The sequence below is a fragment of the Cuculus canorus genome, chromosome 10, assembly GCF_017976375.1.
Source record: "Cuculus canorus isolate bCucCan1 chromosome 10, bCucCan1.pri, whole genome shotgun sequence".
Lineage (NCBI taxonomy): Eukaryota > Metazoa > Chordata > Aves > Cuculiformes > Cuculidae > Cuculus > Cuculus canorus.
The window spans coordinates 9,854,039-9,877,763 of record NC_071410.1 but is presented as its reverse complement, the minus strand read 5'-3'; the positions used below and the strand labels follow the sequence as shown (position 1 = coordinate 9,877,763).

Sequence of the window (23,725 nt, the reverse complement as noted above, 5' to 3'; positions counted from 1 at the left end):
CCCACTTCCGGGTCACACCCCGGTGAAAGGCGCCCGCTGCTCCGTTCATCAGTACCGCGGCAGCCACCTTCCGGGGCCAGCCCCGCCCAGCCCAGCACGCCGTATGGCACCGTTCTCACAGGCGTGTGTCGGTCGCGTACTCCGGCTCCCAGACCAGGCGCCCGGTAGTGCCTCAGGCTCCGCCCCGCCTCGTGGGAGCCCGTCCGAGGCGGTGCGGAGCAGCGCTGAGAGTAACCCCAGCGTGCAGTTTGTAGGGCTACGCCGTGGCGGCCCCGCAACCTGAATACAGCCCCGTTTATGCAGGCGACGGCGGGAGGCGGTGCTGCCTTGCGCGATCGGGGCGGGCTCTGGGGCCCCGCAACCTGAATATCAGCTCTACTTATGCAGACGGTGGCAGGAGGTGGTGCAGCTGTGCTTGATCGGGGCGGTTTGCGGCGTCCCGGACCCTGAATACCACCTCGGCTTATGCAGCGGGCGGGAGGGAGGCGAGTGTGAGATGCGCCATCGGGCCAGGTCGCGCCGCCCCCACCCTGAATACCCGCCGCGTTATGCAGGCGGCGGACAGGAGGTTGCTCTAATGTGCGCGGTCGGGGCGGGACGCGTATCCCGGACCCTGGATATGCGTCGCGTTATGCAGGCGGCGGGCGGGCGGCGCTGTGCCGTGCGCGGTTCGGGGCGGCGCGGCTGCGGCAGCGGGCGGGGCGCGGCGGGCGGGGCAGCGGCGGCAGCACCATGTCGGAGGCGGCGGTGGCGGACACCCGGCGGCTGAACGCCAAGCCGCAGGATCTGACGGACGCGTACGGGCCCCCCAGCAACTTCCTCGAGATCGACATCTTCAACCCGCAGACCGTGGGCATGGGCCGCGCCAGATACACCAGCTACGAGCTCCGCATGCGGGTGCGGGGCCGGGACACCGGGCGGGGCCGGGACCGGCGCGGGAGACCGAGCTGCAGCCCGAGCTGCTCTGGACGAGCTCTCGCTGCAGCCCGAGCTGCCCTGGCCGAGCCCGAGTTCGGGGGGGGCCGGGGCTCAAGGTCAGAGCGTTGCAGGTGGGGCCTTTGCTGGGGCCGTTCGGCATCTAGCGAGGGCTTAAAAGCCTGAGGACGAGGAGGGTTCCACCTCAGCAGGGTGCTGTGCCCTCTCCTGGCACTTTGGCACCGTTGGGTGGGTGCTGAGCGCAACCACGCACGCCCTGTGACTGATGATCCCTAGCAAGGAGGAAAGCTCGCTGGCAGTATCTTGGGACGTGATCGTAGCGCAGCCTGGCTGCTCCTTCTGAGTCAGCGAGATCACTTTACGAGGAGACCTTGAGCCAGGAGTGAGTGTGGCAGGCTTCTGTAGCACTTCTTGCAGGCTTCTCTTTACCATTAGCTTGCTAAACCGGGGGCCTCTTGCAGCTCTGCTTCTGACAGCTGAAAGGACCTGAGCTGCCTCTGAAACAAGTGCGTGTTACAGACTTCTGTTCGTAGTGTAATTTACCTGCTGAGTCTTACCTTTCAGAAGAATAGAGTGTTTGCTTTGTTCTGTTCTGATGCTTGGGTCAGCCTGGCAAAGGGCATCTGGCAGGTGGCAACGGAACCTCTTAGTCCCACTGAAACTAGCTCTTGTGAAGATGGTTTTATTTCGCAGACCTCATAAGAATATAGCTAAGCATGTTGCAGCAATTCCTGCGTTCATCTGGCTGCTGCTTGCCAGAAGGTTTTGTGCCTCAGTTCCTTGAACATTCAAGCTGTGTGGACAGGGAAAAAGTGAAGCTAATGTAGCGGTCAGTCTTTAGACCTAGTGGCAGGGACACAAGCCGGATAGGAAGAAAGCTACTTGCCTGTTAGGGTAGGCGATCTGTTCTGAGAGAAGATTGTAGCATGAGGTTTGGCTTTGAACAGTTGCTGGGACAAGATTTTCTTCCATGGAAACACTGATGTTGGGTCAGAGGTTGTTTTCCTCTGCAGCCTGCTGAAAAGCTGTCTTTTAAATCACTTCAAAATGGGATGAACTTGGGGGAAAAACAACCAGCCTTCTCTGTTGTGAGCCCTGGTTCCAGTGCGTGCCCTGGGAGGGTGTGTGTTCCTGAAATAGTCACTTGAGGGGGAGGGAATGGCTGGCTCCGAGTAGCCTGGCAAGTGCTTGTGATTCTTAAGGGCTTCAGTGCTTGTGCTCTGTCCTGAATAAAGAAGCCTGGTGTTCTCGTGATGCCTCCTTCTCAGGGGCCTTGGTTTTCTAAACGCAGTTTCAGGTTTCAATTACATGTTGAAATACTATCCGGCTCCCAAAGCAACCTGCAAATTAACTACTTCTCTTCATTACAGACAAACCTCCCAATCTTCAAATTGAAGGAGTCGTGCGTGAGGAGACGATACAGCGACTTCGAATGGCTGAAGAATGAGCTGGAACGAGACAGTAAGGTGAGGCCTGTCTCAGACCTGTCTATTCCTGAAACCAAGACACATGGGAACGGTTGTAGTGATTACCTTGAGCTGCCCAGAAGAGATGCCGTGGTGGTGGGCAACTGTTGGGTCTTCATCTCTATCCATGTAATGGGGCTGGAGATGAATGTCAGACAGCAAAGGATGTCTGCTTGCGGGTGGCTGTTCTGCTGACAGGGTGATTCTGGGCTTTCAGATTGTAGTGCCACCGCTGCCTGGAAAGGCTTTGAAACGACAGCTTCCCTTCCGAGGAGACGAAGGCATCTTTGAGGAGTCCTTCATTGAGGAGCGGAGGCAGGGACTAGAGCAGTTTATTAACAAGTAAGCTTGGTGTCCTGGGTGTGCTTTGTGCTGCCTTTCCGGCTGCTGCTGGCAGAAGAGGGCTGTGGGTTGACTGGGAAGGAATCTTGATCTGCTGCACACAGGTACTATGCAAAAGGGTGGTGCCTGCAGCCAGGTAATGAAACCATGGTTTTGAAGTGAGTCCTGCTTTTAGGGTGGGCTCTGTTCAGCGCTCTCTTCTGGGAGTGAAGCAGTTATTAGCAGAAGAGCTAAGAGTTCCCCTTACAATGGGGTAGCGTTGGTTCAGGATGCTCATGCTCTGCTGCAGGGCATGGTGTGGGAGGGAAAGTCCTGTGCTGGGGCACCTCTTGCTGGCCCTGTTGCTCACAGATCCGGTGACCTTGACCGGAGGCCAGTGTGGATGTGCTTGGAGCTGGCTGCCTGTTAGTGAGGAGGGAGGACTGCCTTACTCGCTCCCTACTGCGAGTGGAGGTGTGGGTGTCTCGGTGGCGGCTGTGCTAACCTCCACATCTGATTTTCTTCCAGAATTGCTGGACACCCACTGGCACAGAATGAGCGCTGCTTACATATGTTCCTGCAAGAGGAGACTATCGATAGGAATTACGTCCCAGGAAAAGTGCGCCAGTAGGAGCACCTGGCACTGTCTTCCTCCATTCCACCCTCCCTCCTGCAAAAATGACATTTATTTTTACACTAAATCTGTCTTCTCTGAACCAGCTTTTCCTCTCTTGAACCTCCCAGTTTGTTCAGTATTTTCCTCTTTTGTAACTGGCAGCAGCTTGTTTTACTGGGCTGTGGTCTTGGCCTAAAGGTATGAAGATTTATGCAAGTGAGCGTGTTGTCCCGCACCTAGGGGCAGATCTTGTAGGTGTGGAGCAGGAACTTGCTTATGGCGTTATGGTGTAGGAGCTGCCGCTCTCCCTGTACAGGAAGGTATGAGATGACCTTCGCTCCCCTGTCCGTGCAGCCCCAAGCATCTCCGAAGGAGACTCTGAAGAGTAGCAGTTGTCATGTTGGTCAGTGATTGCATCAGGTGTTAGAGTTTTAGTAAGGCTTATCCAAAACAGTGAGTAGGTGCCTGGGTGTGTTGGTCTCTTGTCCACCCCATTCACCCTGCATGAAACCCCTGTTCTTCACTGTCTGGAAGTGCTGAGACCCAAGACCTACTCTGACCCTGCACTCAGCCTCCTGCATTACCGACCCATTTGGTGTATTCATGTTAATTCCCCTCCTTTCTACCGTGCTGCTGGCAGCTCGAGGGGTTTCCATGACGCGTGCTCTCATGATGCTCTGCGTGGGCAGTTTGGTGTGTGGAAGCTGAGATGGCCTGGGCTGTAGCCGTGTGTGCTGGCAGGCCTTGGCCCAGGGTTTAACAAACGCCACAGCTCGCTGTGCCACGGGCTGGTGTGTGGTGCTTCCAACAGCACCCTGCTCAGATGAGCCGTGGTGACCCTGTTCTGCGCCCCGGCTGCAGAGGGGAGAAGGTGGGTCTGGCTGAGGAGGAGCAGGAGTAGGGGCTGGTGGGGCGTGCGGCCGTGATGGCTGCTACAGGAGGAGCCCAGCAGCTGGAGCTGGGGTGAGGAAACAACAGGAAATTGTCGGTCAGTCCCAGTTGGACATTTGCTTACAAAGCTGGAGAATTAATGATGATTTTGTGTGTTCTCCCCTGTTCTGCAGCAAGGTGAGCAGTTACTTGTGCGGAAGCGAGGACGCGAGGCTGGTCAGGGGAGCGTTTAGAGCTCGAGGTGGTGACTTTGTCCTTTGGAGGCCCCTCCAGGTGCCACAGGTGTGATGAATGCGGTCGGGCCTCAGCTCCGGGGCTTCTCAGGTCGAGGCTGGCAGGTTGATAAGCGCTTGGTCACTTTGTGGTGGCACAGTTAAGGCTTTCTTGGAGCACAGGACTGCCAGGCACGTCCCCAACGCCTCCCCAACGTCTCCTGGGCTTTCTGGTGAGGAACTGGTGCTGCTGGGCGAGAGGTGGCTCTCGGGGAGGAGAAGTCGCTGAAACCGGGAGGGGCTGCGGGGCAGCGCAGGGGCCGGTGCTGGCGGGGGGCTCAGGGTTCGTCCCCGTTCCCCGGTGGCCCCTTCCCCTGCCCGTCCCGCCGCGGGGCTGCCGTCACCCAGCTCTCCCCACCCTGTCCAGTGTAACGTCCCGGTTCTGTTCGCATTAAACCACTGTGAAGCCAAGTCTCTGCCTCGTCCTGGGGACTGCGGGGCCGGAGGGGGCACCGGGAGGGGGCACCGGGAGGGGACACCGGGGTGCGGTTGCTCCTCCCCGCCGGCAGGTTGCGCTGCGCGGGGCCGGGCGGGGTGCGGAAGTGCCGCTGGCGGTGCAGGGCTGACGCTGCCGGGGCGGTTGATCCTCCAGGGCGACAGGGGGCGCTGCTCTTCGGGGCGCGGATGGGGGGGGCAGTTGTTCCTCCCGGGAGGCAGGGGGCGCGGTTCTGCGGGACGGGGGAACAAGAAGGCTAGGGTCGGTCCTCCCGCCGGCAGGGGGCGCTGTTCGGAGCGGGCGGTGCCGCGGAAGTGCCGGGGGCGGTGGGAGGCGCTGAGCTGAGCCGCGATGTCGGGTCCGCAGCCGCCGCCCGTGGTGTCGCCCGCCTGTCCCGACCTGCTGCAGCACGTGGAGGGCTCGTCGCCGCCGCCCTCGCCATCCACTTTCTTCCGCAGCTTCTTCGAGGAGGAATGCCGCGCCATCATCTCCCGCCTGTTCCGGGACTCGGCGGCGGAGCCCGCGCCGCACCGGGACCGGGACAGCCTACCGCGGCCCGCCGCCGCGCCGCCCGCCACCTCCACGCCGCTGTGGGACCCGCCCGCCGCGGAGCCGCGGCGCCTCCGCCCGCCCGGTACCGGCGCCCTCCCGGCCCGTAAGGCAGCGCGGGGCCGAGCTGCGCCGGGCCCGGGCCGCTCCCGGACCCCCCGCCGGACCCCGGGCCGCGGCAGGGCCGCCCGGGCGGGTGCGAAGCTCCCCGAGGGCGGGAGGGGGCTCGGTGCCCCGGGAACGGAGCTGCCGCAGCCCCGAGGTGAGCGAGGGGCCACGCCGGGAGCCCCGGGGGCTGCAGAGCGCGGGGGCGAGGTGTTAAGGGTGGGTTGAACGCAGCCGAGGGCTCGGGGCACCGGCGGTGTCTCCCGGGGACTGCAGTTCCCCAGGGATGGGGCTGGCTCCTTGCTGGGAGCAGAGCGGGATCGGGGCTGAGGCGTTACGCATGGGCTGAGCACACGCCGCACACGCCGAGGGCTCAGGGCACCGGGTGGTGCCTCCCCAGGTGCTGCAATTCCACAGGGATGGAACAGGATCGCGGGTGAGGTGCTCGGGGTGGGCTGAGCATGGGGCTCACAGCCCTCTTTCTTCCCCAGGTTCCAAGCTGAAGGCAATGCCAGGTACCAAGTCCAGGATTCAGCAGCTGGCGCAGCGTTCCACCATTCCCAAACCCAAGGCCCGGGACACGCAGATGGAATGTAATTCTGCAGCCGCAGGTGCGTGACACAAGGCGGGGAAGCTGGGGTAAAGGGGGGTCGATGGTGCAGGGGGAATGGGGGGCCTGGGCTGCGGTGTAGGACGGACAGAGCGTGGGGAGCAGGGAGTCCCTGGAAGCGGCACAGGTAGGAGGCCAGGGAATGTGCTCAGCCCCAAGGACTGTATTGGCAGTATCTGGGCTCTTGCTTGCTGCCTGTTGGCTTGGAGCCCTCACCCCATGGTCTTGTAAGGGTGTGCTGGTCCCTGTGAGTGGGATGGGCAGCACAGCTGAGCCCTGAGCTGTATGAGAGATCACAGAGTCATAGAACAGCTTCAGTTGGAAGGGACCTTAAAGATCATGCAGTTCCAACCTGCTGCCATGGGCCGGGACACCTCCCAGAGACCAGGCTGCTCAAGGCCCCATCCAGCCTGGCCTTGAACATTTCCAGGGAGGAGGCATCCATAACTTCCCTGGGGATGCAGTGTGGCTTTCAGGATTCAGAGTGGGACCCTTTATACATAATATTTATCCATTACAGCTGCTGCCAAGGCTGGGGGTCACAGGCAGCCCTCCCAGAGGCTCTCTACAGCGATTCCTACCATGGCTTCTCACTCTCGACTGCGGCTGCTGGGAAAAGTGTCTTCCCCCAAGCGTTTTTGTTTTGGTAAGAGTGGATGTGGGTAGAAGCCCTGGAGGCTGCGGTGTTGTGGGAGAGGGGAGCTGCTGCCCTGGGGAAAACATTCAGGTCTTGGCTGCAGAGTGAAGGCTTTCTTTCACTGGGTTTGCCCAGTGAAAGGACAGGAGGGGGCAGTGTATCCTCGAGCTCAGAGAAAAGGAAGGGAAATGCAGAGCAGGAAGACTAGGTGGAGTCTCTCCTGCGAGACACCCAGCAAAACCCCTGAACAAATCTGGTGCTCTAGCTCATCTGTAGGCTGGACAGGAGTGGTCATGGTCAGCGCGTGTTGCTCTCGGGGCTCTCTTTGAGCAGAGTTTAATGCTCTTTGCTTTCATTTCCTGGACCCCACATCAGGATCGACTACGCAGGAGCTGATATGCAACACAACCCGAGAGCTGCAGGGAAACGTTGAGAGCAAAGCAGGGACTGTCTTGGGAGCAGGTGAGCAGTACAGAACTGTCCCATGTAGGAGTGGGGAGCTGGAGCTTGTTCCCCTCTAGAGTAGAGACCCTGTGGAGCTTTCTTGGCTCCTGACTGCCAAAGCCTGGCTGAAAACCAAGTGTCCCATGAGTCCATGGTGAGCAGAGTCTGTTTCTGTATTGGGTCTGGTGGATTTGCACTTTGTGTCAGGGCGAGCGTGGGGAAACATTCAGCTGCGTAGGGCAGCTGGCTGCTGCCTGTTGGGCGGTGCTGTTCCCCAGCAGAGTCTTGGGGAAGAGATGTGCCAGGAGTGCTCCAGCCTTCTCTGCAGGCAGAGTGTGTTGCCTTCCCCAAGAACTGCAGATGGGCAGCCTGCACTCCTGGGCTCTGATGAGGAAGAGAAGCAAGGAAGTCTATTCCCACACTGCTGGGACAGTCCTGCCCTGCCCAGGGCAGCTGTCTGCCCTCCCTGTGTGAGCAGACTTCTGAGCTGCTGAGCAGGCGAGAGCTGCTGGGAGCTAGGTTGTACAGGAGCACCTTCTCCCAACAGCACCCGTACAGGCCAGGCCAGCAGCAGCCATTGAGCTGGAGGGGCTTGAAGACCTTTGGCTCCCCTGGACAGGTTCTGTCCCCAGTCTGGAGCAGCTCTGTGGCCTGGCTGAAGAGGTGCTGGGGATGGCAGTTATGTTTCTAGTGGTGACACTTCTCTTCACAGGCAAGGCTGACCAGACGTGGGAGTTAGGGGTGTCCTCTTTTTCCAGCAAGTTGGCCCCTGGGGATGCAGTCCCTGCTGAGGAGGTAAGAGCCAACTCTGTCCTGGCACCACAGAGCATTTGGGCCAGCTGTAGCAGAGGTGGTAAGTGATGGGACCTGGGGCTGCCAAGTTCTGGGCTGGTATCTGAGCCGTTTTAGCCTTTCCCTGGGGTTTATACAACGCCTTGCGCATTTGCTCTATGGCTTTACCACCCCTCTGGTGCGTAGGGAACAGTGAGCTTCTGTCCAGTGAATTTTTAATGAGGCTTTTGAAATATGCACACCCCTGTGGCTTGGGGTCACTTTTATACATCCTGGTGTGTTGAACTTGTCCCCAGGACAGGGTGAGCAAGCCTGCAGCAGGGTGAGGCTCCAAAGCATGCAATCTCCTACCTGTAAAATATGTTCGTGCATTTGCCAGTAGTTTTAGGGTTCTTTGGTGTGGTGTTCGCTTGCCAAAGGGATCCCTGTGATCCATAGGCAGTGGCAGTTGCTCGTTGATGAGCAAATAGCGGCTGCTTTGCCAGACACTGGTGCTGCGATGAATGCACCTTGGCAGTGGTCCCGCAGGTGCTGGGCTTGGGGTGCTGATTGGGCTGCCCTGCAACAGCACCAGGCTCCTGAAGCAGGGGTGAATGTCGAAATGGAGCCTTGCTCTGGTGTGCTGAGGGGAGTGAGCAGGGCTCCCCAAGCCAGGAACTGCTGGTGTGCAGGTTCTGCCTGCAGAGGTGCTTCTCCACAGGAAGGGCTGGGCTGTGTGTCGCTTAGTGGGGTCCGCCACTGCCTGCATTACACTTACACGCTGCCTTTGCAAGTCTGCAGGTGATCAGCTGTCCGGGGAGCTGAAGTGTCAAAAGAAGGAGCCGGAGTGTGCAAAGAACGAGTGGGAGCAAGTAAGAAACAAGATGGAGCAAGTAACAAACGAGCTGGAGCGTGCAAAGAAGGAGTGGGAGCAAGTAACAAACAAGATGGAGCAAGTAACAAAGGAGCTGGAGCAAGTAACAAATGAGCTGGAGCGTGTAAAGAGCGAGTCAGAGAGTGCAAAGAACGAGCTGAAGTATGTAAAGAATGAGCTGGAGCAAGTGAAGACTGAGCTAGGTAAGTGGGGCTCGCTGTTTTGGGGTCTCTGGGACACCTACAAGCCAGATGACACCCACTGGACTTGTACTGGGAGCCCATGGCCTGCAGCTCTGTGGGGATGAGGCTGGCTTCTTGTTGGGGAGTAGAGCAGGTTCCCAGCTGCTGCCCCAGAGGTTCAGGGGGGTGACATGTTCAGGATGGGCTAAGTACACACTGACTTGCCTCCTGCCTGCAGCTGACAAGACTGCCCAGTGTGAAGCCTATCACCGGACGATCTTGCAGGCTCAGCTTAGAGCAACAGGTATGATCCCTCACTGGGGTGAGCTCTCTCCGCTGGGCAAGCTGCAGGGGTGCTCCAGTGATCCCTTGCCAGGGTAACTGAGGGCTGCCAGGTGGAAGGCACACAGCTTGTGGCCTTCCCTTTGGGGCAGGTGATGAGTGCCAGGAATAGCAATGCTTTGATGCTGTCGTTGCTCCCCAGGAATCTGTCCAGAAGATGGAGCAGTGGAGAAGGGTGGTGACTTGGGGACAGACTTAAAACAGCCACTTGTCCAGATGCCTGAGCCACTGGGCCGGTGAGGTTTGTGAAACTCTTCAACAAATGGATTTTTTTTTCTTTTTGTGTTTAAAATAAAGGTGTCTTTTCTCAGTGATGCTTGCTGTTGGCTGTGATAGGGCCAGTACCCAATGCTGCCTGCTGTTCTCCAAAGGGCTGGGCAGAAAGGGCAGGTCTGTGTCCAGCTGTGACTGGTTCTGCTCAGCTAGGGAATCATAGAGTGGTTTGGGTTGGAAGGGACCTTAAAGATCATCCAGTTCCAACCCCCTGCCATGAGCAGGGACACCTCCCACTACATCACATTGGTCATAGCCTCATCCAACCTGGTTTTGAACACCACCATAGGGATGGGGCATCCACAACCTCTCTGGATAACCTGTGCCAGTGCCTCACCACCCTCACAGTAAAAGAATTTCTTCCTAATGTCTAATCTAAATCTCCCTTCTTTCAGCTTAAAACTGTTACCCCTTTGCTATCCCTGCACTCCCCAGCTTTCCTACGGGCTTCCCTACAGGAAGGCCGCTGTAAGGTCTGCCTGGTGCCTTCTCTTCTCCAGGCTAAAAAACCCCAACTCTCAGCCTGTCCTCAAAGAGGAGGTGCTCCAGCCCTCTGATCGTCTTCATGGCCCTTGCTCTGGACTCATGCTAACGGATCCATGTCCTTCCTTTGCTGAGGACTCCAGAACTGAACACAGGACTCCATTTTTTTTTTTTTAGGAGAAAGTTCTTCCCTGAGAGGGTGGTCAGTCACTGGAACAGGCGCCCCAGGAAGTGATGATCATGGCACCAAGCTTGTCAGAGTTCAGGGCATGTCTGGATGATACTCTTAAGTCATATAGTTTAGTTTTAGATAGTGCTGCAAGGAGCAGGGACTTGATCCTTATGGGTCCCTTCCAAATGAGATACTTTGATTCTATGCTCCAGTGGTGGAAGGTGGTGGGGCTCTAAGGGCTGATTTGGATCTGCTTCTGCAGGGGTTTTGGCTGCCTTTCTGGGCTGGCGCCACCTCCTACCCTCCTTGTCTCTGGCTATGTGTGCCCTGCCTTTGTCTGCCTTTCTGTTACTCCTGTCAAGGCATGTGCTTGGCTTGCTCCATGCCTCTGCCTGCTCCCAGCCCTTGGCCCATGCTGCTGCATCAGGGCACTGAACAGGGTGGTGGTGGTGGAGAGCAGTAGACTGGGAGGTAAGAATGGGGTACTGGGAAGACAGATGTGGAGCTGTGTGTGAGGTCTGAAAGCTGGAGCCCTGTTTGGTGCCCTGGTGCCACTCGCTGCCTGAAAATCCTTTCCAACGGCTGCTATCAGGGTATCTGGGAATAGGTGTCTTGGTGTCAACCCCCTTGCTGCTCGGGGTACCCAGCCTCTGCTTGGCTGGGCCAGGGCATGTCCCTGTGGAGCCCTGCTGTCCCTGTGTTGCTCCCAGTCCTCCCTGAGAGCACCCTCAGTGATGGTGGTGCCTGTGGCACTGCAGGCAGCAGGACTTCGGCCCTGCCAGGTCCCTGCCGGCCACAGGCAGCCCAAGAAGCAGGAAGCGCTTGGGCGCCAGTAGTGAGGCTGCAGGGGATTTCCGTATTTGGTCTTATGCTCGTTTCCGTCCTGCTCTGAAGCATTCTGGTGCTAAAGGGGCGTTGCTGGGCCACGGTTCGTTCATCTGCGAGAGCTGAGAGCGGGAAGAGAACCTGCGTCACTGCCTGCGCTCACAGGATTCTGCACAGCTGTTTCCACTGCCATGAGGTCATTTTGTGTGTGGAGCATTTTTGTCTGCACCACCCCTGTGTGTGAACCTCCCGGGCAGGTGGGCTCAGAGGGGTGGAGGCTGCTGCTCCTGCCTGCTCTGCTGCCAATGACTTGAAGCCTCTTGCCTCCACATCCTCGGCGATGGCACTGGAGCAGAGCCTTGACTGTGATGCCAGGAGGGACTGGCTCACCTCCCAGCATTACTACTTGTTTGGATGGGCGCTCACAACATGCGAACACTCTGGTTTCGGAGCAGTGTGGGAGAGAAGGGAGCTGGCTCCTGGCTGCCAAACAGTTCTCCCGTGACTGGGGTTTGCTGCTGCTCAGAGCTGCCTGTTGCTCTTGGTATTGAGAAGGCTGTGACAGGGCAGCGCAAGGGAATTCCTCCTTGCCTCCCTGCATTGCAGCCCTCACCTCGCCATGCCCACCTGGCCCCTCTGTTGCCCACTCTGTGGCCTTTTCTGGTCCCTTGCCATGCACTACCAGGAATCGAGCCGTGCCTGCCCCTGCCCCGGGGCCACTTATGGCTTGGATTTAGAACGATTTTTACATCTGTGGCTTGGGGTCGGCAGGGTCTTCATCCCATCTCGGTACCCACTGCATCCCAGTACCCATCCCATCCTGGTACCCACCGCATCCCAGTACCTGTCCCATCCCCTCCTAGCCTGGTACCCACCGCATCCCATTACCCATCTCATCCTGGTACCCACCGCATCCTGGTACCCACTGCATCCCAGCACCCATCCCATCCTGGTACCCAGAGCATCCCAGTACCCATCCCATCCCAGTGCCCACCGCATCTCGGTACCCACCGCATCCCAGTACCCGTCCGATCCCGGTACCCACTGCATCCCAATACCCACTGTGTCCCAGTACCCATCCCGTCCCGGTACCCGTCCCATCCCGGTATCCCGGGCAGCGGGGGGGTCTGGTTTTCCCCGGTGTTTCCCGGCTGCCTCTGGGCTGAGTGTTCGGCGGGCGGGGCCGTGCCCGCCCTTCCACCCTCGCGGCAGGGGCCACGGAGCTGAATGGGACCACACCGGAACGCGCCGAGCCTTAGCGAGCCGGAACGAGCCGTTCCGAGCGGTACCGACCGAGCCGAGCCTCCGGTGAGTCGCGGCGGGGGCTGCAAGCGGGCCGGGCGGGTCTGGCGCAACCGGTGCCGTGCTTGCATCAGCCGCACGTGGAGCAGCGCCGCTCCCGGGGCGGGACGGAGCGCAGCCGGCGGCTCCTCGGGGCTGGGGATGCTCCCGCGGTGTCTGGGGTGAGGGTCCTCGGCACCTGCCCCCAGCCGCGGGGGCGTGCGGCGGGTACCGGGATGGGATTGATACCGGGACGCGGTGGGTACCGGGATGGGACGGGTACCGGGATGCGGTGGGTACCGAGACGCGGTGCGTACCGTGATGGGATGAGTACTGGGATGCGGTGGGTACCGGGACGTGGTGGGTACCGCGGTGGGATAGGTGCCAGGATGGGTACTGGCATGCGGTCGGTAGCAGGATGTGGGCAGCAGGAGGTTCCCGCCGGCGGGAGCCGTTGCCTGACTTGTTTCTTCTCCTCTCCTCTGCCCCCGTCCCCGAGCAGCTCCCTGCGCGTTCTCCATCTCAGGTGGCAGAGGGGCTTTCTGCGAGACCCCCCTCGGTGCGCTGAGCCTCCCCAGAGCCCGGCACCCCGCCCGAGCAGCTTTCTCTAAGCCAGCTCCGATGGGTGCTGGTGCGGGTCTGGGTGCTCAAGGTGTTCCTTCCACCGGGCACGGTGAATCCCGTGGGGGTTAGGAAGGGGAGGCTGTCCCACATCTTCCTGCTCAGCACCTCTCTCACGCTTCTTTCTCTGTGATGCTCTGGGAATAAAGGCTGAACATGTTTCTGACACCAGCACCGTGCTTGCAGTTTGCAGGGCTTGCGTCAGCTGTCAGAAACCCTTGACTGACCAGCACAGGGGTCTGCCTTAGCCCAAGCTGTCCGGGCAGTGGCTGGGGAGGGTGCCAGTGCCGGGAACTCTTCTTGTTCCCTTGAAACCTGGCCCAGAGGCTGCCCTGGGCTGGGAGGGCTCGTTGGGCTGAGGCTCCTTGTGCCATGTGCTGGGTCAGGAGGAGGTTTCTCCAGAAATGGGCTTGTTTACTGGTTATGGCGAAGCAGGCAAACTGGTGGCTGCCACTGCAACCCTGGTAATTCCCCTCAGTGGAAAAGGGTCGAAAAGTTATCCTCATACGTACTTACAGTGATTCATACAGCACGATGTCGGTGCTGCCCTGGGCTCCTGGCTGGAGCGTGTTTTGTTTCCCAGTGAACGGAGTGGCCCGCAGGGAGAAGGCACTGGTGAGTGGGTGGTCCATTGCTGGGCACGGGGTGCCAGCTGCGGCTGTGGGCATTGGGAGCCGCTTTCCTTGCAGAATCACAGAATCATTTAGGTTGGAAAAGACCTTTAAGGTCGTCAAGTCTCACTGTAAGCCTACCACTGCCAAATCCACCACTAAACCATGTCCCCAAGTGCCACATCCACACATCTCCCAGAGCTTTTGGGGATGAGTGGCTGCTGTGAGCAAGGGGAGTGTGGGGTTTGCACATTTAAGGCGATTGCAGTCTGCAGAATGTGTGGGCTGCTCAGCAAGTGTCGTTGTTACACGAGGGATGTGCACCAGGGGCCAGTGCTGTGTGTCTGGCCATGAATCCCTGCTGAAGGTGTAGTGCAGATGCTGAGAGCAAAGGCGGAATGGCCATGATTCAGAGAGTGAGCCCAGCTTGCCTCTTCCGGAGGAATGCTTTTTCTCCCTGCCATTGCTGCTGTGCACGCCCACACAGGCTGGAGGGGTGTGCCAGCAGTCAAGTTTGGGCTGAGGGATCTCCAGGATGCCAAATCAGTGGGGAGGTTCAGGGAGAGGGTGGGCAAGCTCTGGGATGTGCATGGTGGCCCCACGGTGGGGATCACACGGGGCTTTTGCAATGAACTTATTCCTCACCATGGGCCTACTGGGTTCATCCCTGGATCGCTCTCCTGGTGCAGGGGCTGTGCAGGTGGGGTATGTGCAGCCCCACAGTGCCTTGGAGGGAGCCACCATGGTCTCTGCCCCACCAGCTTGGTGGCTTGGTGCTGTTGAGTTCATTGGGAGCAGGCACAGCTCATGTGCGCACTGCTGCCTGCCCAGCTCCCAGCAGTATGGGTCCTGTTGCCGGCAGGACGCTGAGCTTCATGCTCGTATGGTCCCTTTTCTTGCAGGGGTTTTGAGCAGCTGAACATCACCCACAAGAGGACAAGATGTTTGGAGGGAAAATGACCAGCATTGCGAAAAAACTGATCCGCCGGCGCGTAGTGGATCTGAGCTCTGAGGAAACGCGTTTTGCTCGCTGCCTCTCCACTCTGGACCTCATAGCCCTGGGGGTGGGCAGTACGCTGGGGGCCGGTGTGTATGTGCTGGCAGGGGAGGTAGCCAAGATGACGGCTGGTCCCTCCATTGTTCTCTGCTTCCTGGTGGCTGCTCTTTCGTCAGTATTGGCTGGACTCTGCTACGCTGAGTTTGGGGCCCGTGTCCCCAAGACTGGCTCTGCCTACCTGTACAGCTACGTCACTGTTGGCGAGATCTGGGCTTTCACAACTGGCTGGAACCTCATCCTCTCCTACGTAATAGGTACAGGGCCAGGCAAGGTGCTGGCAGGCTCCTCGCAGCACCATACTGGGAGCATAAGGGGCTTGTGGGAACAGCATGTGGTGCCGCAAGGAGCAGGGTATGGGGTGGGATCAGTAGAGAGGGAGGTGGGTGCTGGGGTAGGGGTGGCCGGTGCTGCTGTGCCTTGCACTGGGTCTGATGCACAGATTTGCCATTGACCAGGCACAGCCAGCGTAGCTCGAGCCTGGAGTGCGGCATTCGACAACATCATTGGGAACCACATCTCTACTTTCTTCATGAACAAGACCTCAATGCACCTGCCAGGGGTGCTGGCTGAGCGCCCAGACTTCTTCGCCCTGATCCTGATAGGTCTACTTACTGGTGAGTGCATAGGAGTGGCTCTGTGGCCCTGTGGGTGATGGCATGGGAGCCTGGCAAGTCCCCACTCACTCCTTCTGTCTCCGCAGTGCTGCTGGCCTTTGGTGTCAGTGAATCCGCCCTCGTGAACAAAATATTCACAGCAGTCAATCTGGTGGTTCTGGGCTTTGTCATCATTGCTGGTTTTGTGAAGGGAGACCTCAAGAACTGGCAGCTCTCAGAGGAGGACTACAACAATTTCTCATACCTGAACCCACAGGATGACATAAAGTGAGGAGAGCAACTGTGCTGGGCTGGGTTCTGGTATGGACCTGGCACATGACTGACACTGGCTCTGGTGTCCTTGCACCCTGTGGCAGCTGCTCTCCTCCTTCCTTTCCAGGAAAAAAGTCTTTGGTTCCGGTGGGTTTGTACCCTTTGGATTAGAAGGGATCTTGACTGGTGCAGCCACCTGTTTCTATGCCTTCGTGGGATTTGACTGCATTGCTACTACAGGTAGTGCCTTGGGCGAGGCTGGCATGGGCGTTTCTCCAGTGCAGGGCTGGGACATGCTGGAGAGGATGCTCCATGGCGTGGGAAACTGCCCATCTCACTGCTCCTGGGAGTTTTTCCCGCGGTAGCTCTGTCCCCAGCTGGGCTAGCACAAAAGGGCTCACAGCCAGCCCTGCCCCAGGAAAAGGGGCTCCCTGCACCGCGCGGTGGGAGCAGGGCTGCACCCTGCCTGCACAGGCGGCTCCAAGGCAGCAGGGAGCCTTTCCACCGCCGAGTCAAGGCTATGACAGTGCTGGGAATTGCTAGTGCCTCCTGGTTATTTCCCAGCTTCAAGCAATGTTTTTCTAAACGACTGAGTTCATGCAGAACCACCGCTCTCCAGAGCACAGGCAGCCCTCTCTAATTTCCTCTCATTCCCCAAGGAATCTGCTTAGTGGGTGGCTGGTACAGGCTGTTCTGCTTGGCCTCCCTGCCCCCAGGGGTTGCTCAGCAGCCACCTCCTTCCCTCCTACACCACCACTGGGCCCCTTGTTGGGCAGCACGGAGCCGTGGGAGAGCACACCTTTGCAAAGGCCAGGAGGGCATGGTGGCTGCGTTGCTGTGCCCACGCGCACCGAGGATCGGCATTCAGCGGGGTCTGTGGGAGCTGCTGGTGGGGGCAGAGGGCTGGCATGGCTGGGGGGGCTGTGAGCCCAGCTGCATGCCTGGAAGCTGCGGCTGCAGCCACGCACCTGCCTCTGCTCTCAGCAGTGCCAAAGCCTCTGCCAGCTGGACTCCTCTCCAGCAGCCCCTGCTGGCTGCTGCCTGGCCCCATGCTACCATTGAAAGTTCCTGCTGTGACTCGTTCCTGGGGGCCAGTTGTCCTGCACTGTACTGCAGAGCAGGGATGGATGCTGCCTTTTGTCTCCACACAGGGGAGGAAGCCAGGAACCCCCAGCGCTCCATACCCATTGGCATCATTGTGTCCCTCCTCATCTGCTTCGTGGCTTATTTCGGGGTCTCGGCGGCACTGACTCTCATGGTACCCTACTTCCTCCTGAACAAGGAGAGCCCCCTGCCTGAGGCTTTCAAGGCAGTGGGCTGGGAGCCTGCCCGCTACGCCGTTGCTGTTGGTTCGCTCTGTGCCCTCTCCACCAGGTAGGACTAGTTCCATCCCTAATATTGCTGCTCCCTCCCTGGAAGTGTTCAAAGCCAGGCTGGATGGGACCTTGAGCAGTCTGGTCTGTGGGAGGTGTCCCTGCCCATGGCAGGGGAACGGAACTGGATGATCATTAAGGTCCCTTCCAACCCAAACCATTCTATGATTCTTTGATCACCTACCATGGCAGTGGAACTAGCAGCACATGTGCTGGCTGGGCTGGGGTTTTGTCCCATCCAGTTGCTGTCCTGCTGTCAGCACAGAGCCAGTCTTGCCTCCACGTGGATGGTGGGCATGGACAGCTTGCATGGCAGGCCCTGAGCCGTCTCTCCCCACGGCAGCTTGCTGGGCTCCATGTTCCCCATGCCCCGTGTGATCTATGCTATGGCAGAGGATGGGCTGCTCTTCAAGCGTCTCTCCAACATAAACAGCCGCACGAAGACTCCTCTGTTAGCCACTGTCGTCTCGGGGATCCTTGCGGGTGAGGCTCCTAGCTGCCACCTCATGCTCTGCCCTACAGCATCCTGGGGCCATTCTCATGCTGCATGTCCTTGTTGCAGCTGTGATGGCCTTCCTGTCTGACCTGAAGGATCTGGTGGACCTCATGTCAATTGGCACACTGCTGGCTTACTCCCTGGTGGCAGTGTGCGTGCTCATCCTCCGGTGAGTGGCTCCTCGTGCGTAGCGGTGTTTGGGGCTTGTGGCCATAGCTTTATCGTGGGGGAATGCAGTCTGGGGAAGCATCAAACCCTCAAGAGGGAGGCTGCACTCAAGAGCATGCACAGTGTCTCTGGGCACATCATGGGGCTGCTGCAGAACAGTACGTGGGGCTGGAGGAGCAGGAAGGGTATGACAGTGCTGCCCACTGTCTACCCTGGGTTGGGAAGTTCCTCGGGCTCCACTGTAGCTTGTGCCATCTACTTAGATACCAGTCCGGGCAGCTGAACTCTCCGAAGGCCGTGGAAATGGTGGAGCTGAATGGGAATGAGGAGGAGAGAGTGATCATGAACCCAACCGTCACCGCTGCCAGTGCCCAGCAGAAGGAGACACTGTCCCTGGTGACACTCTTCAACCCACCCACAGACACTCCTACTGTGCTCTCAGGGCGCATCGTCTACATCTGTGTCTCGATCATCGGTAAGTGAGCAGGAGCCAGCGGCCAATATCCCCTCCTGCCAGGAGCATTTTGGCATGTCTCCGGAGAGCAGGGAGGGAATAGTGGGCATGCTGAGTGGAGGAAAGGGACTGGGCATTGCAGGCTGCCAGCCGCTGTTGGCAGTTTGCCATGCTCTGCCCTGAGCAGGGTGCCAAGCACAGGGCATGGCTGGGATTTGGAGCGCACAGGGGCTGATGGAGGCACGTGCATGTGGTCACAGGAGTTCCTTGTGATGAGTCTGGTTCAGGATGGTTCACCAAGGGTGATTCCCCAGCCCCTGAGAGTGTTTCTACTCGGCCACCGAGGTTTGATCTGTCTGTCAATGGCTTCATTGTGTAGCCAGAATGGGGCGGCTCAGCCAGGTCTGGGTAAGCTGCAGAGCTGTGTTTGAGCCCAGCTGAGTGGAGGCTTCTCTCAGCTTGCTGTGCTGGTGAGTTCCTCCAGTAAAGCACTTTCCTGCAGCTTTGGGGTGGATGTTGGAGAGAGCACATGCTGGATCCATACCTGACTGAGAGGAGTGGGTGGGTGTCTCAGCCCAGCCTCGGTGAGACTTGGGGTCCCAAGGAGGCCATTCAGCCCCCCAATTACCCTTTCTCTTGCAGCCACGCTGATCACAGTCATCTCCGTGCTCCTGACCCAGAAGGTTACTGCACTGAAGGACGCTGATGTGCGCTGGATTGTGGCCCTGGTGCTGCTCGTTGTGGCTCTGCTCGTTCCCACCATCATCATTTGGAGGCAACCTCAGAGCAACGTGCGATTGAACTTCAAAGTGAGTGCAGCCCACAGCAGCACAGTGTCTGCATCCCCACGGACCCCTGGCAGGGTTTGGGCCTCTGCAGGGCCTGCCAGGACTTGCTGCCAGGCAGTCACCATCCAGAAAAGCCCAGGGCCTCGAGATGCGGCTCCTGAAGTGCAGTCCCAAGCATGGAAGTGTCCAGGTGCCTGCAGGGCTTTGGCAGGGTTGTGGCCAGAAGCATCGTCAAGCCTGGCCAGGTCCCTCAAGGCACAGCTGACACGACTCCTCTTGTCCCTTGCAGGTACCTTTCCTCCCGCTCCTGCCAATCTTCAGCATCTTTGTTAACATCCTGCTGATGGTACAGCTGAGTACTGGCACCTGGGTGCGGTTTGCTGTCTGGATGGCCCTGGGTAGGTGTCCTGTGGAGGGGAGCGCGGTGCCAGCAGGGTCTCCCCCGGGAGACTGTTGTGCTGGCAGCCCGCTGTGGCACATTTCATTGAAGAAATTGTCCTGCAGGTTTTATGATTTACTTTGGCTATGGGATTCGGAACAGCGTGGAAGGGAAAAACTCAGAGGACCCCTCTGCCACAGTAGAAAAGCCTCTGCACCACCCTGGATTGGACCTCAGCCCCGGGGCTGCTGCAGTCTGAGGGCCCAGGGACTGGCACTCCATGGACCTCTGCCAGTATTCCTGCTTGGGGACAAGATCGTGATCTTGATTGGTACATTCATCCCCTCTCCCAGGAGGAGTGAGACAGGACTGCAGAGCTGGGTCATGTGCTGCCCTTTCTCTGCGCAGAGCAGAGGTCTTGGAGACAAGTCCCCAAGCTGTGTGGGAGTGCTGGTGGCCCAGGGCTTGTCTCTGCCATCCCCCTAACCCTGATGAGGGGCAGTGACACTGGCACTGCCCTCCCACCATGGAAGCTGCTGTTAGAAATGCTGCTTTCCCTGTGCACAAGAGGCCCCACGTGATAGTACGGCTGTATTTGTTCTGTTTATCCTTGTGGCTGTGGTCACCACCTCCTCTCCATGCTTTCCAAGCACCAGGTGTGCACATGGCAGCTGTGGCTGGAGCCGTGTGATGAGGCTCGGGGCGGCTTGTTCTGGTACTGCCAGCAATACAGTACTCCCCAGCAGCACAGGGCTCAGTTGGTCAAAACCCTCATAGAATCCTTAGGATGGAAAAGACCTTTGAGATCATCAAGCTCAACTGTACCTATCTGCTACTAAATCATATCCCTGAGCACCTCATCTACCCATCTTTTAAACACCTCCAGGGATGGTGACTCAACCTCCTTCCTAAACAGCCTCTGCCAGTGCCTGATGACCCTTTCTGTGAAGAAATTTCTCCTAATGTCAAACGTGAACCTCCCTCGGTGTATCTTGAGGCCATTCCATCTCGTCCTATCACTTGTCACTTGGAAGAAGGGACCGACAGCCACCTTGCTACAACTTCCTTTCAGGCAGCAATGAGGTCTTCCCTCAGCCTCCTTTTCTCTAGGCTAAACAACCCCAGTTCCCTCATCTGTTCCTTGTAAGACCTGCTCTCCAGCCCCTTCACCAGCTTTGTTGCTTTTCTCTGAACGTGCTCTAGAACCTCAATGTCTTTCTTGTAATGAGGAGCCCAAAACTGAACATAGTATTTGACGTGCAAGGCTGTGAAGATGTCCACAGTGTAGCCATACCACTGTCCAACCTCATAAGCCTTTGTATAATTGGTGATTTAATGGTGATTTTTATACCTATTAAACTAAATGTTTTTTAGCTGCTTGGCTCTGTTGGTCTTGCCGCATCGCGTGTTAATGCCCTGTGGTCATGGACCCCCACGAGGACACTACATGCTACCCAGCCGGGTGCCAGGCTGGTGCCAGTGCAGAGCAGGGCTCAGCCACAGCTGACTATGCTGGGTGAGCTCCCTGCCTGAGACCTGGCTGGAACCAGCAGCCCTCACGTTGTCCCCTGGGCCAGTGAGCTGGGAACCATGGAGCAGCGCTCCAGGCCAGCTCAACCCTTGCAAGTACCTCCTGGAGGCTCCAGCAATGCCCTGCAGAAGGAAGCATTGCCAGCAGCTGGGCTGCATCCATGTGAGAAGATGATGATTTCCTACATTCTGGTCTGGTCTAAATCAGCCCTGACAAATTATTTTGCAAAATAAACTAATTTAGGGCAGATGGATCTTGTGTGGCTTTTGGCATCTCTCACTGTTTACTGGCAGTGGAGCAGGGTCACTGCACGGTCAGTGGTGAGGGCCCCACACAGTCAGCTCTGCTTGGCCCCTGGGCTGGAGCTGTGAGCCGTGCCCCAGGGCTGTGCCTGGTGTAAAAGAGGCTGCAGCACCTGCTCTGGCTCTGCACCAGGCACTGCCTACCCCGCTGCTCCGGGCCAGGGTGCCCTGCCATAGCCTCAGGCTCCAGCCCTCAGTTGACTTCTAGCACCGGCACCTTGCAGGTGCTTCCAGCTCTCCTGGTCACACTAGGTGTGCCGCACTGCGTCCCACCATCCCACATGGAGGGTGTATTCTAGTGGGGCGCAGCACATGGGCCCTGCTGAGCCTTGAGCCTGCAGACCCACCACCCCTCATGTACCTGGGTTTGGGTGCTGTTGCCCAAGCCTAGCAGGCGTTAGGCCCGTGGTGTGGCTGCAGCCCTCACACCCCTGCTTGCCACTGCTGCAGCCTGCTCTGCCTTTGTTTCGGCCTGTGTCCCCATGCATGTGGCCACATCCATGCCCATGTCCATGCACGGGTCTGTTTGTGCCCACGGGCACGTCTGTGGCTGCCTCCAGGCCATCCCACTGAGCACTGATGTCCCCACCTTGGGCATCCATTGGGACTGGCAGAGCTCTGGCTGTGGAACAGGATGTCAGACACCCCAGGCAGCTCCCATTATGGCAGCCTGGCAGGGAAGCAGCTGTCTGGCAGCCACCAGTCTGTGCTGGAGCAGTGGGTCAATGCCATCATGGCACAGGCACAGGTGCTGCCACTCTCTGCCCACTGCCACCTTCTGCCCCAAGCGGGCTAGCAGAGCTGCCAGGGATGGCACCACATCCCCCTCTGGGCAGCACCTCTGCTGGCATTATTGTCCATCTTGGCACATCAGTTGGTGGGTGAACAACACTCAGGCAGAGGCAGCACGTCAGCACGTGGGAGTAGTCTGTGCAGTTCCCACTGCTTTAACTGCTGCCACGCCAGCCTGCGTGTGGCCTGCTGACATGCTCTGATAGCAGCCTGGGTTTCCATCATGCAGAGAAGCGCTACGAGGGAAACATATTCCTGGTGAAGGTTGTCAGGTGCTGGGGGCTGCAGGGAGGGCTCTCCCCTCCTGGGCCAGTCTGGAAGGGGCAGTTTTCTGGTTTGAGAAAAAGCAGCAAAAAGCAGAGCCGGGTTTTGCTGACAAGAGTCCTGGTCTGCAGCCCTGCACAGAGCTGCCTATGGTTTGCCCCATCAGCCAGGTGGTTTCCATCCGGATCTGCAGCACAGGCTGTGTTCCTGCCTGCCATCTGGCCGTGGGGCTCTCCGGAGCAGCTCCAGCCCTGGCAGAGCAGCTGGCAAGCCCTTGGAGGCAACCAAACAAGCCTGAAGCTGCTCCCCTGCCTGGCCTCAATCGCTGCACGGGTGCCAGGCAGCGCGGACACAAGCGTGGGCAGGAGCACAGGCAGCGCAGGCAATGCTGGCTCCTGCTCCAGCGCTGTCTTGCTGGCTGTAGAGCTGGGGAGTGCACTCAGAAACCCCCTGGGAGCTACAGCTTTGTTTGTAAGCTCCCCATTGCCGTCCTCCCTGGATTTAAAGGGGAGCTGGATGGTTGTTGGCTCTGGCTGGCTGTGGCCCAGGCCATGCAGAGGGGGCTGGCAGTTGCACCAGAGGAGGTTCAGATTGGACATTCAAAAAAATTTCTTCACCTAAAAGGTTCTCAAGTACCGGAACAGGCTGACCAGGGAGGTGGTTGAGTCACCATCCCTGGAGGTGTTTAAAAGGTGGGTGGATGAAGTACTTACAGATATGATTTGGCAGTGGACAGGTACAGTTGGGCTCGATGATCTCGAAGATCTTTTCCAACCTAGCTATTCTATCATTCTGATTCAGTTGGGGCAGCACTGCAGTGGAGGCCTGGCTGTGGCCATCGTCTGACAGCAACATGTTGTGGCCATGGGTCCTGCTGGGGATGCAGCACTGGTGGGTCAGGGTAGAGGGGATGCACAGAACTGGTGGCTCTCAGCCTCACTCCCTGCCTGGCTCCACCTCATCCCTTGCAGCTTTCATATTGCCACATATCCAGCATAGCCGCCGGCTGCCTTCCGAGAACACAGGGCTTTCCCAGCGGAGGTGTCAGAGCTGCTGTCTCTGCACACCAGCAGCTTGCAGAGAAGAGCATTTAGGGGGCTGCGGAGAGGAGCCTATGTGGGGTTAACAGGCTGGGCATAGGATGGAGATGGAGGGCTGCACCGCTGAGCCTTGGGAGGGAGAACGGGCACTGCAGAGCCTGCCCGCTTTCTTGCTGCATCGCTTTCTTGCCAAAACAGGTGGTCCTGGAAAGTGGAGATGTAGCAGCAGATAAATTTTAAACTGTGTACAACAATCCATTTGAGAGTTAAAATGGTCCACACTGCTCTGTGACATCAAATACTTCAACCTGAGGAGTTAGTGCATTGTCTTCTTCCCTGTAGGACCAGCGAGCAGGTACCATCAGATCCTCCATCCCACAGGTGACTCGCTGGTGGAGCAGAGCGACAGCAGCTGTTGAATGGGATGCATCCATCCATCAGTGGGGTGTGAGCCCTAGAATCCTGGGAATCCACTCTGGGGCAGATGGGCTTACTGG

The 23,725-nt window shown here is 58.4% G+C and overlaps 3 protein-coding genes across 6 annotated transcripts; all 3 read left to right on the top strand.

The window, feature by feature from the left end:
• Positions 1-696: 696 nt before the first annotated feature.
• Positions 697-4,899, top strand: SNX12 (sorting nexin 12). Its single transcript, XM_009571955.2, has 4 exons — positions 697-897; positions 2,307-2,402; positions 2,620-2,744; positions 3,252-4,899. The coding sequence occupies exons 1-4, from the start codon at positions 733-735 to the stop codon at positions 3,352-3,354; spliced, it is 489 nt and encodes a 162-aa protein (XP_009570250.1). The 5' UTR covers positions 697-732; the 3' UTR covers positions 3,355-4,899.
• A 335-nt stretch (positions 4,900-5,234) lies between these two features.
• Positions 5,235-11,392, top strand: LOC128853177 (atherin-like). Of its 2 annotated transcripts, XM_054075794.1 has the most exons (9): positions 5,236-5,749; positions 6,084-6,203; positions 6,723-6,848; positions 7,215-7,301; positions 7,996-8,078; positions 8,849-9,131; positions 9,349-9,414; positions 9,595-9,693; positions 11,275-11,293. In XM_054075794.1, the coding sequence occupies exons 1-8, from the start codon at positions 5,290-5,292 to the stop codon at positions 9,690-9,692; spliced, it is 1,323 nt and encodes a 440-aa protein (XP_053931769.1). In that variant the 5' UTR covers positions 5,236-5,289; the 3' UTR covers position 9,693; positions 11,275-11,293. The 2 variants fall into 2 exon arrangements, with proteins under 2 accessions (XP_053931770.1, XP_053931769.1); XM_054075795.1 differs by lacking the exon at positions 7,215-7,301 and having other exon boundaries at positions 5,235-5,749; positions 11,275-11,392.
• A 986-nt stretch (positions 11,393-12,378) lies between these two features.
• On the top strand, positions 12,379-20,672 carry SLC7A3 (solute carrier family 7 member 3). 3 transcript variants are annotated; one of them, XM_054075790.1, is made up of 12 exons: positions 12,379-12,513; positions 14,621-15,029; positions 15,231-15,389; positions 15,476-15,656; positions 15,769-15,881; positions 16,793-17,015; positions 17,358-17,497; positions 17,577-17,679; positions 17,942-18,153; positions 18,775-18,941; positions 19,210-19,318; positions 19,425-20,672. In XM_054075790.1, the coding sequence occupies exons 2-12, from the start codon at positions 14,660-14,662 to the stop codon at positions 19,556-19,558; spliced, it is 1,911 nt and encodes a 636-aa protein (XP_053931765.1). In that variant the 5' UTR covers positions 12,379-12,513; positions 14,621-14,659; the 3' UTR covers positions 19,559-20,672. The 3 variants fall into 3 exon arrangements, with proteins under 3 accessions (XP_053931765.1, XP_053931768.1, XP_053931767.1); XM_054075793.1 differs by lacking the exon at positions 12,379-12,513 and adding an exon at positions 12,571-12,668; XM_054075792.1 differs by lacking the exon at positions 12,379-12,513 and adding an exon at positions 12,599-12,744.
• The last annotated feature ends 3,053 nt before the right edge of the window (positions 20,673-23,725 follow it).

Bases quoted from the DNA above. Each gene is read 5' to 3' on its own strand.
- SLC7A3 (XM_054075790.1), top strand. From the start codon at position 14,660: ATGTTTGGAGGGAAAATGACCAGCATTGCGAAAAAACTGATCCGCCGG. The intron at 15,390-15,475 runs GTGAGTGCATAG...CTGTCTCCGCAG, and splicing joins CCTGATAGGTCTACTTACTG to TGCTGCTGGCCTTTGGTGTC. The intron at 17,016-17,357 runs GTAGGACTAGTT...TCCCCACGGCAG, and splicing joins CTCTGTGCCCTCTCCACCAG to CTTGCTGGGCTCCATGTTCC.
- SNX12 (XM_009571955.2), top strand. From the start codon at position 733: ATGTCGGAGGCGGCGGTGGCGGACACCCGGCGGCTGAACGCCAAGCCG. The intron at 898-2,306 runs GTGCGGGGCCGG...TCTTCATTACAG, and splicing joins GCTACGAGCTCCGCATGCGG to ACAAACCTCCCAATCTTCAA. The intron at 2,403-2,619 runs GTGAGGCCTGTC...CTGGGCTTTCAG, and splicing joins AGCTGGAACGAGACAGTAAG to ATTGTAGTGCCACCGCTGCC.
- LOC128853177 (XM_054075794.1), top strand. From the start codon at position 5,290: ATGTCGGGTCCGCAGCCGCCGCCCGTGGTGTCGCCCGCCTGTCCCGAC. The intron at 6,204-6,722 runs GTGCGTGACACA...TATCCATTACAG, and splicing joins ATGTAATTCTGCAGCCGCAG to CTGCTGCCAAGGCTGGGGGT. The intron at 8,079-8,848 runs GTAAGAGCCAAC...TGCCTTTGCAAG, and splicing joins ATGCAGTCCCTGCTGAGGAG to TCTGCAGGTGATCAGCTGTC.